Here is a 14,958-nt window from a genome sequence, read left to right as displayed (position 1 = left end):
AGCAGTTGTTATGGGATCCTGACGCTGTTGAAGGAGGAATTGATTGCTTAGAGAAGAATTTTTAGAGCACTCTACAGAAATCTCTCTTACCTCCACCCACAGGCAAATGAAGATTAAGGAAAATACAGGAGCTCCACCTCTGTGAACTCAAACAGCAGTAGGCAATTTCCCCTCCAATTAGCATCTCGTTCATGTGTTGGAGGGAAAAAATGGTTGGGTTTTTTTGGCCTTTAAACCCCTTTTCGCAAATTCTCACATTCTATGGGGTTTAAGATCAGAGGTAGAATAGTAAAGCGAGATGTGATTGGAGAAGACTTTTTAATCATACCATAGTTTCTCTTATTTTTAAAGTTGTGGTTAATCACGAGTTACACAGTATTTCTAAGTTCTGCTTGAAGGATTCCATGTCTCTGTAGTAAGTGTGAAACAAACACAAGAGTATAATGACTGCTGCTAACTCCAGCCAAGAGTTGTATCATTTCTCAGGAAGAATGTTTTGTTATTTGTCAGTTACGGTTTTTATATATATATGAATCTCTATGGCTCAGCTTTCAGCCATTAACTCTTATATTAAAACATTCTTTGTTTCTTTGACATACAACCACGTGTAGCACATCTGAACTGAGTCCAGCAAGAGTTCTAAGAATATTGCATATTAAGTATTGATAGACCATTTTGTTCTTTGCTACGTGTGTTTCCTTCATTATTTTTCAGTGCTTCTCTTCTCTTCTTTCAGTATACTTTCAGTATGTACAAGTTATTCTATTTTAATTTATATTGTTCTCCTTTTTCTTTTCCTGTTAACAATTATCTCTCCCCCTCCCCTTCTTTCCTCTCTTTGATCCACAGGTTTTGCAGTGCATGTTGGTCTCCCTTCATTCAGAACTTGACATTCAAAGGTACATGATGAAAATTGAATCCTCTCAGAGAGTTAGTACTGTACTTTCTTTTTTCTGCACTCTGTTGTGAATTGATTTTGTGACCCTTTAATTGTGTGTCTTGCTTCACAACTAAAGTTCTCAAATAAATATGAATCTGCATGCTTTGCGTCTCTGTATTTCACAGCAATGAAGAATTACGCATACAGATTAATTGCATATGGAAGTGTGATGCATGTGCATCCTTTGACAATTTTTTTAATTCTGACTGTTCCTTTAATGGCATGATAGACATGAAGCTCTTGTATTAGATGCTCTGAAATCCACCAAAATTCAATAGGAGATCCTAGATAAGTAAGTGATTCCTAAACACTGTCCCAAATCTAGTCTTATATTTCTATTTATACATACATGTATAAATATATATAATAACGCTTAGGTGGTAAAAGTCTTGCTGCAAATTGAAGGAGAGCTCTGTGGGCAGAGCAGTATTTTTGTATTGAACATGCAAAAAAAATCTTAGTTCTGCAACTTGCGGCATTATACGCACACTGTGCACCTCTGAAGTCACCTGTGTCTCACCTTTCATCCCGTTGAGCTTCTCTTCCATTTTAGATGGCTTGTAACGCCATACAGGATGGATGTCTACAACAGCTACCTTTTTTTCCCCCAGGGAGGCAGTGAATGTGTCGTGCCTTGTAGATCCACACGTAAAAGGTGCCTCTGCATGGTTTCTACCGCAGCCAACAGCGCAATGATAAAAGCACCAAGATAACGCGTGCTGGGAGCAAGGAGGGATGCCTCGGAGCAGGCAGAGTGGCAGCGGCTCATTTGCACCTCATTTGTGTTTCCACTCTCGGGATTTAAGCAGGCCAATAAACATGCCGACCACAGGGAAGGGTGGGAGAGGCAGAGGTGTGGAGAGCTGTAAGGCGTCTTCCTCCCTCACCAAGGAGATGGCCTCGAGGGAGGGAAAAAGAAGCAGAAGAGCAAGGTGACAAGTTGGGAGAGAGGAGCAGCAGAAGCTTCCATAACTTCTCTCCTATAGCAGCCCCCTAACTCTCCCAGGTGCCAGAGCAACAAGCTCTAGTAAGTGCTTCATCACATGTTTACTTCTACGAGTAGAGGCTAAAAATAAGTCCCCGGCGTGGGTGTGCTGCCGCCGGAGGCAGCGCTGCCTCTCCCGGGCGATTGTTCTTGCTGGGGGCGGGCAGCTGCACCCTGCCCGCAGACCTCGCTCCCACTCACCGGCCCTCATGTCGATTGGTCTTTTTTTCGGGTATTTTTTAAATAGCATGTTAATTCAGAGCGCCTTCTTAGCTTGTAGAAACACAGAAAAACAGGTTTTTCCAGGATCGCTGCATTGTGTTCCTTTGCTTTGGGAAACTTGACACCACAGAAACAGGCCCTCCTCCTGTTTTCCTTAGGGACATATGTGGGAGAACAGGGGTGGGTAAATAATCTTCTTGAATCAGAACTCACTATCCTCTAGGTACATTTAGGCATCTGGTGTATATTCTCCCCCCCCACCCCTCGCCTCTTAGTTTTTGCATGTGGTTTTAAGCATGTAAAGATCTTTCCCCTTTAATCAGCATAATGACAGTTTTTGTTTAAATCATCCCTTTTAATCTTCACAGTTCTCATGGCGATTTTGGGGATTGTGTAGGTAGGAGTTACCTCACCCGCTGCTGATGAAATGCAGCCATCTCCTGGATGGAACAAAGGGTCGTGCTGCGTTGTGAATACTTCACAGTAGAGTTTTTCAGGAGGGAAAAGAAAAATAGCTTCCAACTGAAATTGCCATAAGGTTTTAATTAAGACAAATGCTGATATCCAGGCTGGAATTTATGGATAACTTATTTAAACAAAGTAATAATAAACTGAAGCTGGGATGCAAGAATATGACAGAGACGGTGAAAGACGAAATTTTGCTCTGAGCAAAATTGATGGACCCATAGAAGCCTTTGTGGGGAAAAATAGTGAGGTGATCAGGGACTTTCTAAATTTGACTCTCACGTATGAATAAAGTCTTCACATGGAAAAGGATGAGAATAAAGCAGAGAGATAAATGATTTTATTTTAAAGATTTCTTTCATTAAGTATGACTTTTACTTTTTATTAGTGGGTGACTAATAGTTTTCTCTATTGTTTTACTTCAATTTTTACCCTAAAATTTCAGGCAGGCATTTGTAGAAAGAGAAAACCTTGGATTTGGACAGAAACATACTGTGAAATATTTTTACACTTTAATGTGGATGGCTTGGGGTTTTCTGATAATACACGTATTTCAAAGAGATGCCACAGCATGTTGCATATTTCAGTCTGGACTTGTCTGGACCAATTAAGCTGCTCTTAGACGGGCTGTTGAGTTCCTTAGGGCAGCATTTTCAAATGCAAGTTCCTGCAATTAAACATCTGAATAAGAGGTCTGGCAGCATAAGGGCTGAGCACCTACAGCTTTATTGCTCCTAATGAATATCTTTACTATAAACAAACAGATTTCCTGAAAAACAGGTTTCCATTTATCTAGGTGCTTACAGTTAAAAAAGAAAAGTTTGAAAATGTTGCTTTATGTTAGTCATTTATAACAGAGTTTCATGAACTAACTCTGGGGATCAACCAGCTGAAGAGCCAGCCATGGTCTTGCCAAGGGGGAGCAGCCTGTGGATGTCCTGCTTGGTGATTCACAGCACTCAGGATTAAAATAAATGGGTTTTGGCAGCTTGCCACAGCAGGGAGCATGCAGCTGGCCACCAACAGGAGCTAGCAAGGCTCGTGAGAAAATGTGCAGATTTTTAGGACGATTTGAATATCATTACTACCTAAAAATATGGCAGATAAGCTCTGTCACATCATTAGACGTGGTTTTTTTCCTCTAGGTGGAAGAAATTGGGGTCAGCATCGGTGAATACAGAGTGGTGATAAAGATCCTGTCAAAAGCAGAGAGGAGTTTTGCCTTCAAATAAATTCACTAAATTGAGTAAAATGGCTACCTGTTGGAGCATCCTGACCCTGTCACAGTGACGGGTAGCGCGTGGCTGTGACTGAGCATTGCTGACGCTCATGACTGAGTTATCTTTCCCTCCTTCTCATTCACCATGGGAGGGAGGAGGAATGCTTTCTTTTACCTTACTTGGAGAAGTTCTTCTGGGTCTGTTTCCTCCCTTTCTCAGAGCATAAGATCTGCACTGGGGCAGTACCTCAGGTTCACGGTACACTGAATTCATTGCTTTGCTCAATGACCGCACGGCAGGTGGCCGGCGGGGGGGGCTCTGTGACTTGTGCTCTGCTGGCTGGCATCCCTCCGGTGTGAGTATGGCGAGCTAAGCTTCCCTCAGGACCGCCGGCGGCAGGAGAAGGCCGGTAGTGCTGCCGACAAGGGCGAGCTCGGGCAGCATCCAGCGCAGAACATGCCTCCAAGCCAAGGAGGCTCCAGGCAAGTGGGGTACCTTGGTTCAGTGCTAGGGGTGGTGGGCAACCATGGCTTAGGCATAGTCTTTCTCCTTATCAAAGAGGAAAGAATTCTTGCCATTCATACCATAGAAATCAATATTGCCACCAAACGGAGGTGCTTGTGAGAAAGAACTGGCTTTGTAACTTGTCCTTGATTCAACAGAAAGTAGGGAAAAGTTTGAGTATGAAATAGAGAAATGAAAGCAGACATAGAGACATGCTAGTCCATGAGTAGGCACCAGGGAGGAGTATAACCAACACCTACAGGATCTGCGTGTGGGCAAGTGGGAAGTTGCCGTCTCTCTCTCTTCAGCTCTAGAGAACACAGATGCTGGCATGTGCCTGCTCCTGGCGTGGTACCATTTCCAGCTGATGGCATCTGAAAGAAAGATGCCATAGATTTTTACATCTTGTAATGGTGAAAAAGCACACAGAGAGTAGTTAGCGTGTCATGAGAGATGGTTTAATGTTGCATTCAGCTGCTGAGTCATCTCCCCACCCTCAACTCCCCCAGTGAGACACAGTATCCAAATACATCAATTGCACAGATGTACTATGAACTTGAGTTTATACAGACTCGTATAAGCATTTAACTTGTCTGAGAAAGTGCTGTGGAAAAATATGGAAAATGCTTAAGAACAAGATAATATGGGTAGTATTCGCTCTCTCTTCAACAGTAATGTGTCACTAATAGCATGTCCAGACAAGTAAAACCCCGTTGCTGCGTTAATATGGAAACCCAAAGACTCTGTATCTGTGGAAAAAGCAGATCCATCCTTCAGACAGTGATAATTTAGATCTGACACAAATGTGATGAAGTATTATTGTTGCAGTATTAATAATTCATGTGCTGTGGCAATACTTTGGAGTTAATAAACTCATCATACATTAAACACAGCCTGTTTATATGCCTATTTGCAGTCTGTCACATATCCTGTATCCATCTTTGGCACAAGTCACAGGACAAATAGTTTACTTGAAGGTCAAGAAGAGTAGGCTTCCATTTTTCTACTAATTTTTCCTCTCTCTTTGAAATGTCAAGAAGACTCTTAAATGTGGGGGGAGGAGGGGTTGCCTATGCTTTGTTCTTTAGAGTACATGATTGGAAAAATATATTTTACTAGCTCTGTATTGTTTTTTGATATCTTTGTTTACCATTTGTACACTGCCAGGAGTGCTAGCAACTTCCAAGATATGTAGGATTCTTCTCCTGAATAGATAAGTTTCTGTTTAGATAAGGGCTAAGGAAGTTCCTGGAGACAAGAAACAAGAAGTGTGAATTGATCAAGAGATGAAATTAAATCTTCAGGTTATATGATTTTTTTTTCTTAGTTCTGTTTTGTCTGTGGAAATGTGTGAATCAAATTTGCAGGAGAAAGGAAAAGAGGGAAAAAAGATTTCTGTTATATAGATTAGTATGAAAAATAACTGGAAACAAGCATAAAAGAACACTATGAAGAGCAGAAATATAAAACCGGCTAGAACAAAAGCGTGAGAGAATTAGTGTGGACAAATGTGAGCAGAGGGCCAGAGGCGGAGACATACAGAGAACTTGATGAAAATCTCTGGTGCTCCATGACTGCCCATTAGATTGGTATCTCTGCAGTATTTCACTTTTCCTTATTCAGGTACTTTCAGACTTCATTCCTAATTATTTGCTATTTTACTGCGTTTAAAGAACCTTACACTTTTTTTCTTTATTTTTTCTGAGTCAGTGAAAGGACTAAAGCAGATGTATTGAAAATGCATTCTTTTAACAAGCTGTAGCAGACAGATACCAGTCATGAGGCATAATTAACTACAGTTTTAATTCTTCATCAAATCCCAAGAGTAATTGAAAGATACTGGATCTTATGTAATTGCTAGCCCCATGTGCTATATTTAAATATATACCCTGAAAAAGTTACAAGGATCTATATCCTTGTAAATAAAATAGTATATCCCAAGTAAAAGAGACATCTCAATGCACTGTGTAATTACATGTAAGTTTGCACCAGAATTGTCTGTCCTTATTTTGGCCTTTCCTTTCTGATGATCTTCTAACCCAGAATTAGCACAGACAACATCTTTTGTCAGAGAAGTCCTTAAGGAGGGTCAGCTCTACTCAGCTGGCTGAAAGATGAAATTGCACAAAGAAATACATGGGGGTGCCTCCCAACATGCAGCTTGGGGGGAAGACCATGGCTGACTGAGGAAATGTAACCTACCTGGTCTTGGCAGAGGGAGCAGAGAGACCTGCTGCCTAGTTCTGAACCTCCTTCTGTTCTCTGGCATTTTTCACCAAAGTGGCTTGGAAAGTGCCGATGTTCCTTTGGGTTAGTCTGCCTCTGTGGAATATCTATTTACATTACATTACATTTAAATTTTGGATAATGCTGTTCCTTAGTGAGCACATCTTGAGTTTTCTTCTCTGTTAGGCATTATGGGTTTTGTTGCTACAGTACCATTCTGACTCACATAGCAGCAGTCTAGACTATGACTCTAATGCCTATAATAACAGTATATGCCTACTGTTGGGTCCTGAAACATGGACTATTGGGGTCAACATTTATTTTGTGAATGCTTGTACTATGTGCTAGTTCCTGAAAAGTCCTTACAATGACACTTGCTGGGGTCTTATTTTAAGCATTTTAATATTAGTGAACATTCAGTGCAAAAAAAAATGTGGCATTGCTTGTTAAGTATTTATTTGCCATTTGTCTTATTTATCTTATTTGATATTAGAATCAACATCCTGAATAATTATTACAAGGGTCAGATAATGCTGAAAGTTTCTGCACTGCTTTCTTCAACAATCTTTTCAAGTCCTTGTAGTTATAGCTACATAAATGCTGCTGGTTCCCTCCCCACTGCATGGGTTGGTTTTCCTAAGAAGTGATACCTAGCAATCCACTTGATTATTAAGTAGCCTCAAGCCTAGTGCTCATTGCCAATGATAAAAATGCTTTGCTATCAAATATGCACTCATATCTCTCAGTTACTTGAATAACCACTGTTGTTGCTGAGTTTGAGAATTTTGTTAGCATCTATTTAAAATTCAGAATCCTGAAATGTAATGTTTATAGGAGCTGAGCATGACAGATAGCTTGAGGCCTTTCATAAACCCTATGTGTATATTTGGGGGATCTCACTTATAGCTTGTGTTGGCTTTATGTTTGTGCCACTCCACTTACTAGAGTGGAACTCCTATGGATTTGAACTGGTGGATTAAGAGGAAGACTGGGCTTTGTGTCTGAGCAGAATCCATGATGTGCCTCTGGCTTGCTTCAGAAAGTGCAGTATTGATGGTGAAGAATGAGGGCTGCCAAAAAGGGGTCTTTTTTAGTGTGGTGGGTTGATCCTGGCTGAACACCAGCTGCCCATCAAGCCACTCTCTCCTCCCTCCTCTGCTGCAGTGCAGGAGAGAAAACAAGATGGAAAAGTGTCATGGGTTCAAATAAATGCAGTTTAATAAAGAAAAAGCAAAGGCCACATGTGGAAGCAAAAGTAAACAAAGTATTCTCTATTCACCATCGGCTGGTGATGTCCAGCCACTTCCCAGGAAGTAAGGTTTTAGGCTCCAGCACGCATAGCAGTTGCTCCATAGGACAAATGCAGTAACAAATGGTCCCTTTCCTCCTCCTTTTTCTTAACTTTTATTGCTGGGTAGTCATCAAATGATATGGAATATTCCTCTGGGTCAGCCCTTCTGATTATGTCCTTTACCAAGATCTTGCCCACCCACAGCCTCCTGTGTGAGTGGGGGGCATATTGGAGAGAGCCTTTATGCTGTGCATGCCCTGCTCAACAGTAGCAGAAATACTGGTGTGTTATCAACACCTTTCTAGCCACCAGTACAAAGTACAGCACTGTGAGGGTTGCTATGGAGAAATTTATCTCAGCTAGACCCAATAGATTTAGCTACAGTAATGATGTCATGTCATCTGTGGGGATCTGGGATGCCATATCTTAGGTCCTACAGCATTTCCCCAGGGACAGCCAGCCAAAGAAACAGAGCATGTTGGCTCCATCTGTACATTGACAGAACACGCTGGGCAACTGCTCAGCTAAATCTGTGTCTGTTGATTTTGGTAATGAGGTGTCCCCTTACTTCTCAAATATACATCTGTTCATATGTGTCAATGAACAATACACATGCAACTGCATGTCTGAAATGACACTTGGGGATTATTGTATTATAAATTAAAGAGAAAAAAATAAGCAAAAGCAAAGCAAAATAAGCTTGACCCATATTTTCACATTATCAGTATATATTTTCTTAAAGAAACAAAAGCAATCTCCTTTCTAACAAACTCCGAAACTAAGGACTTTTTTCAGGTTGATTTTGTTGCCTTTTTTTTTTTCTTGTTTTATTTTTAGTCATGGTTTTCTAGAAAGGGAGAATTATATGCCTTCTAGCTCCCCATTAATGGATATGTACAGATAAGTTTTTAATCAGTACAAGGAACTATAGAACTGTAATGTCTTGGCTTGGTAGTACTTCCGTAATATTGCCCATGTAAACAAAATACTTTAGCAGTGGTGGTTCACAAGCCGTTTTGGAAAGTTGAATGAAGAAGTACTGACTTACCAGATTCTTTTCTGCATTTGCAGGTCACTTGTCACCTCTAACTTTTCTGGCAGAGTCCCTGTATTTACAACCTGCAGGCTAGTGGTGACCATGTCAGAGGCACTTCAAAGCATATTTTAGAACAAATGTTGTTAGCTTTAAGTTCTGCATAAAATTCTATGCTCTTGAACAATTTCATTGCAGGACATTGGATAGTACCTACTATTTTAATATTAGCATTTTAAAAGTGAGGAGTTCTGGAGGATTTACTTTCTTGTGAGGTATATGTAATTATTGTAGTTTGAGAGCAACCGCACAGCTTGGCAACAACAGCCCTCTATAGCCCGCTAATGAAAATGTAGTAAAAATTGAAGTTCTTCATACATTCAAAGTCACATAAGGAATATTATGTGATGCATGCTTTTGCTGAAATGAGCTCTCTTCATTTCACTTGAGAAACCACTGAAAGAAACAGATGTCAGCAAGATTTGTTAGCTTAGCTATCCAGAAAGAAGCACAATCTTTTTTGGATCTTGACAGCATCTTCAAACCTAGAGTTGAAGTTGATTTTGATACAGGGGATTTTTAACGTAATAGCATCTGACCTTAAATGATAGGGGAGAGAAAAACATGTAAGTTTAATGACATCTTGTGCCTGGTGCTGATTATAGATGTCTGTAAAGTTCATATTTACATGCTGGATTTGGAATCGAGTAAGCTTGCTTTGCTTTGAATTTCTGCTTTGTATGTTCCCATTTGTTGTGATATGGTTTGATGGAGAAAGACCAGGAAATTATTCTTCCGAAGTAATAGTACATGTGGTTGTGAGGGAGTTTCACTACACATTATTGAGAATGCTTCTTAAAGCAACCCCTTTTTGTAGAAACGGCTTATAGTGTCACGTACAGTTGGAAAAAATGTTCAGGACATTTTATTTCCTGTTGAGTGTGTTTTTATTAGGCAGATCCTATGGTGAAGAGTTGGTAGAAGTGCATAAATGAAACCATATCTCTCCCCTGCTGGAAGAGTTGCGTTTTTTCCCAGCAACTGTATTTAGCAATTTACTAGTATGATTTCCCAGTAAAAGCCATAGTTAATTTGGTCAGTTAATGAATACAGTTCAGATTTATGCTGGTGTAACAAAAACGAAAGTAATTGTGATTTCAGCTAGAAATGTCGGATGGCTATCTTGGTTTTGCTGCGTGACCTGGACCTTGCATAGATGGCACAGCAGAAGATACTGAAATTGATAGCTTTACAACTCCATTACAGTATTGCTTTTCAGACAATTTTTCTTAGCAGACTTGTTAACATTAGAGAGAGAGTGCGTGTGTGTGTGTGGACAAAGAGAATGGCATTACTGTACATCTCCTCAGCACATGTCTTATCCTCAGGGCCTTGTTAGCAACAAAATTTGCGGTGTGGATATACAACCATAAAAACTGGAGCAGAATATCCAAGGACACTCTTTTCCTAAATAATCTACACAGAAGTGACCTTCAGCATACCAGTATTTGAAGAAGTTTGGATTCCTTCCTTCTTCTCTTTGATTTTTTTTTCCTCCCACACTCTGGTTTCAGTAGACTAATAAGGAAATACTCTGTGTTGCAGACAAGAAGCCCAAAGCCGTCCCAGAGCCCACAGCCGAATTTGGGTGACCACACAGAACACCTCTCTGAAGCATCTGCTGATTCCTTAGAGGCCATGTCTGAGGGTGATTCTCCAACCCCCTTTTCGAGGGGCAGCCGCACACGGGCAAGTCTTCCTGTTGTGCGGTCAGCAAACCAAACGAAGGAACGATCACTGGGTAAGAACCTGCTTCAGTCCTTCTCCATTCTGTGCTTAGTCTGTGTTTTCTATGTGTGGATTTGAAACAGTCTTTAAATAGTTTGGGGTTAAAAAAGTAAAGACTTCAGTAGCACATTATTTTTCACGTCAGGTTGTTCCTTGGAAATGAACTAGGTATGGGATACTGAGTAACTTGGGGGAATGGTGAAATTCTTTTCAAAGATCTGAAAGTGTGATGGGAGCATAGTAGACGTGCAAGAAGAGCGATGCAGGCCCTGACATGAAATGCTGAGTAATGGTTAAAACCCACTATTACAAACACTTTCTGCCAAGCCTGCAAAATATGTGGCAATGAACTTAATACAAGATTGTACCCTCATTTTCAGACAGGAGACACAGGCTTTTTCACTTTGCCATCTCTTCAGAGCCAGACTTAGTTGAAAGAAACCTAGAGATATTTTTGCCTTAGTAATCCATGTTACTGAAAAGGTTTGTATGTGCATGGTGATAGCTTTCCAGGCAGAGGATTTGAATGGATATGCTGATGGAGATGCCCTTTACTTTGGGGCAGTGCCCTTCTGTCTGCACAGTGACAAGAGTGATATGTCAGCATAGGTGGACAGCTCTGGTTCCTGTGTTCTGCCCGTATCTCAGGGTTGAATTCAGCCCAGCTGTGAACCAGACCTCCTTTTATGATGGCGAATTTTGTCTCAGAGACTGTGCTCAGCTGATGGATGGTAGGAGTAAAGGCTGTTCTTTTGAGGGAAGACACCAGAGGGCAGTTAAAGCGTTGTGGGAAGGTGCATAACTCATGTGCAGATTGCTGAGGAAGGCAGGTTTTGCTCACAGGTAATAAAGTGAAATGCTGCTTTCCTGTGGGCTCATCTCCCAATACAGAGAGTGACACAAATCGAAGACCGGACTGTAAATCATACCATGCTTGTAAGCTTGTCACGGTGGTTTACTCGTCCCTCAATAATCTAAGACAGTTTCTGTCAAGAGTAGTATGATATCTGACAAACACAACAAACGTGAAGAAAACAGGGCTGGAAGGGGTCCCTGCCTCTCCCAGAACTGGCAAGTGAAGAGCAGGGGGGCTGGAAATAAGGGGCTGATCCCTGTCTGTGCCAGCTCACAAAGCGGCTGCCCTCCCACAGCCTCCTGGGCCACCAATATGTTGAGCTTTTGGGGGAGAAATTTGTAAGACTTCAACCTGGACAAGACTTTCTGGTTTTGAGGTGTTTTTAAGAACACATGTATGTTTACTGTACATGCAGAGGGTTCATCTCTGCCTGTAAGTCACTGCTGGCTACGGCATCCTCAGTATGGCTTACTTCACCCCAGGAAAACTTGTATTTGCTTCAATGTGATATTAAGTGGTTGAGCCTTCGCAACTCACGGTCCAGCCCCACTGTGTGGGCTGAGGACCCCAGAGCTGGATGCAGCACTGCCAGTGGGGTCTCAGCAGAGCAGGGACAGAATCCCCCCCTTGACCAGCTGCCCACGCTGCTTTTAGTGCAGCCCAGGACACATTTGGCTTTCTGGGCTGGGAGTGCACCTGGCCGGTCATGTCCAGCTTCTCATCCACCAGCACCCTCAAGCCCTTCTGGGCAGGGCTGCTCTTGCTCTGTCCATCCCCCAGCCTGTGTTGATACCGGGGGGGTGCCCTAACTCGGGGCACCTTGCACTTGGTCTTGTTAAACCACATAAGATTCCCATATGCCCACTTCTTGAGCATCCCTCTGGATGGCATCCCACTCCTCAGGCATGTCAGCAGCGTCACGCAGCTTGATGTCATCTGCAAATTTGCTGAGGGTGCACTCAATCCCTTCATCTATGTCATTGATATAGCATATTAAATAACACTGGTCCCAATAGAGACCCTGAGGGACACCACATGTCGCTGGTGTCTATTGAGACTCTGAGCCATTGACTACTACTCTCTCGATGCAACCATCCAACCACTTAATTATCCATCTAGCAGTCCACTCATCAAATCCATCTCTTTAATTTAGAGAGGAGGATGTTGTGGGGACCATGTCAAAGGCTTTACAGAAGTGAATATATATTCCCTTGTCCACTGCTGTAGAAGCCCATCATAGAAGGCCACTGGGTTGGTCAGACAGGACTTGCCCTTGGTGAAGCTGTGCTGGCTGTCCTAAATCAACTCCCTGTCCTCCATGTGCCACACACACATGTGTGTATGTATGATCCTTTCCCCAAGTGTTCTCAGCCTCAAGGTATCTTCAGCTTAGAGATTTCCTGGTTATGATTTCTGCCTGTATAATAACCATCAAGATATGTCTCCTCCAGGTATTGTTCTGGCCACCTTTGATCCCATGTAAATTTTTCACATCTGCAGCAGTGCATCTGTGACTTTGGCAGCAAGTTTCTGTTGGTTTACTGCCCAACCATTGCTTTCCTGTTGCTTTGTTTTGTACGTGTTTATCAGCTCTAAGTTATGCTCCCAAGATCTTGTGTTGGAAGTGACAGAAAACATCAGATTGCTATCTGCTTCCCCCAGGGCGTATCTGGTTTCTTTGGCCTGTCATTTCCCTCAGGTCATCTCTTCTCCAGACTGAGAAGTGCTGCTATAACCACTTGATCCTCATTTGATAGTCATTGTTGCCCTGAACTTTTTGCAGTTCAATAATGTCTTTGTGAAGATGAGAGAACCGTAAGTTCACTGTTAAGTAGTTCATTCTTAAACCTTTTTTTCTGCATCTCTTGCATGTACTGAAGTGTGTTGTCCAGGCTCTAATGGAGGACAGCCACATGAAGGTGTACTATTTTATTTCATGGCCAGGATTTCAGACCCTGCAAGATACCCTGTCTTTCATGTACCACAGACAAGGCCCCAGCTTATCCCATCATGAACAGGCCAAAATCAGGAGAAAGAAAAAAATAAGCAAACAACAGGGAAGCAATGTAATATGAAGCATTTCAGTTGAGAGTTTTTAAATTTGAAATGAACAAAATAAGTCTTTTCTCTCTGTATTGCAGGAGGGGTCACAGATATGTGTGTGGCTTAAGGGATCATCAAATTAGCCAAATAGGAGGTGATATATTGTCATCATCCCACAATCTGTCTTTCAAGTTGCTCCAGGAACTAAGTAATAACAAATGGCTTGTTTTAAAAGGTAGTCTAAAAATTATTCCAAAATAGTTCCCTTTTTTTTTTTTATGTGCACTTCTTTTATAATAATGTCCTTTTCAATTTCTTCTGCCACTGTGTTCTAACAACACCATCAGCAATGTTCTGAAATTTTACTTTTGAGATGCTTTGCACGCTGTGGTCCTGTTTAGTTCCAGCTGTAAAAGGGGACTGTTTATTTAAAAAAAACCAGGAAACTGTTCATAACTTCAGATTTTAAAGTGTCATGAAAGTACTTCTGTTCACATGATTTTAAATAATCTGTGTATAATCACCTCCCTTTCCATATCTATTAACTTTTTAATTTAATATATTTTAAATACAAGTTATGTTTTGATCCTCAACCAACATGATTTCAGTGAGGAAAATAATGAACTTTTGTAAATTTTTATTAATTTTACATTGTGTATCTCAATGCCATCTTAAAAAACTGATATTTTCTTTTTGAAATTTAATTGTTCTGTGGGTTCCTATTTTACTAGCTGTGTATGAGTCAGTCAGTTTCCAAATTGTGGTCTGAATTAACATGGAGCCTGAGAAAGAATAACAGAAATGCATTTTGGCTACCTCACTACCATGGGTTTGTCAGTCAGGACTAATCTAATAGGACATGGTATTCACGTGGAGTTGACCTAGAAAACAGGATTCCAATTGTGGGCCCATTTAAAATTTCAGCCACAGCTTTTGAAATTAAGGTCTTTCTTGGCTAAGAGGTCCACCAGAAATCAACACTTGCTTCATCATTGTGCAGCCTGGAGACAAAACAAGATATTAAAATAAATGAATTCACTGTGCAAGAGAAAACTAAATGCATTTTAAAATATCTATTTGAAAGCTGGGAGCTTTTCCAGTGCGATAACTGTGGGAAAAAAATTATCTCGCAAAACTGTCAGTGAGAATCAGCTGAAACCTGGAAAGTGCTCAAAAGTTTTCAGCAAACTTCACTTGCAATTTGCCTGGAGGAAGCAGAACCTGACAAGCATCCAGTGAGGTTGCACCAGCAGCCGCCTGTGGCCACTCTGCAGCTCGCTGCTGTCCCTGCTCCGGTACCTCCTCGTGAAATGAAAGCTGACAAATGTGTTCACTTGTAGTCTCTCGTGTGGTACATCTGTCCCGACAATGGGCAGCATCCTTTG

General features: G+C 41.4%; 1 protein-coding gene across 14 annotated transcripts in view; it reads left to right on the top strand.

Annotated features, from left to right (window-relative positions):
- KIAA1217 (KIAA1217 ortholog) overlaps window positions 1-14,958 on the top strand; it is a 364,593-nt gene that overhangs the window by 258,876 nt on the left and 90,759 nt on the right. For all 14 annotated transcript variants that reach the window (XM_032101061.1, XM_032101111.1, XM_032101101.1 and 11 more), the window contains one exon: window positions 10,492-10,687. In XM_032101061.1, the coding sequence (XP_031956952.1) occupies window positions 10,492-10,687 (196 nt within the window). The remainder of the gene's footprint in view (window positions 1-10,491; window positions 10,688-14,958) is intronic.

The sequence above is a fragment of the Corvus moneduloides genome, chromosome 1, assembly GCF_009650955.1.
Source record: "Corvus moneduloides isolate bCorMon1 chromosome 1, bCorMon1.pri, whole genome shotgun sequence".
In the NCBI taxonomy this organism is placed as follows: domain Eukaryota; kingdom Metazoa; phylum Chordata; class Aves; order Passeriformes; family Corvidae; genus Corvus; species Corvus moneduloides.
This window is presented reverse-complemented; position numbering and strand designations above follow the sequence as displayed.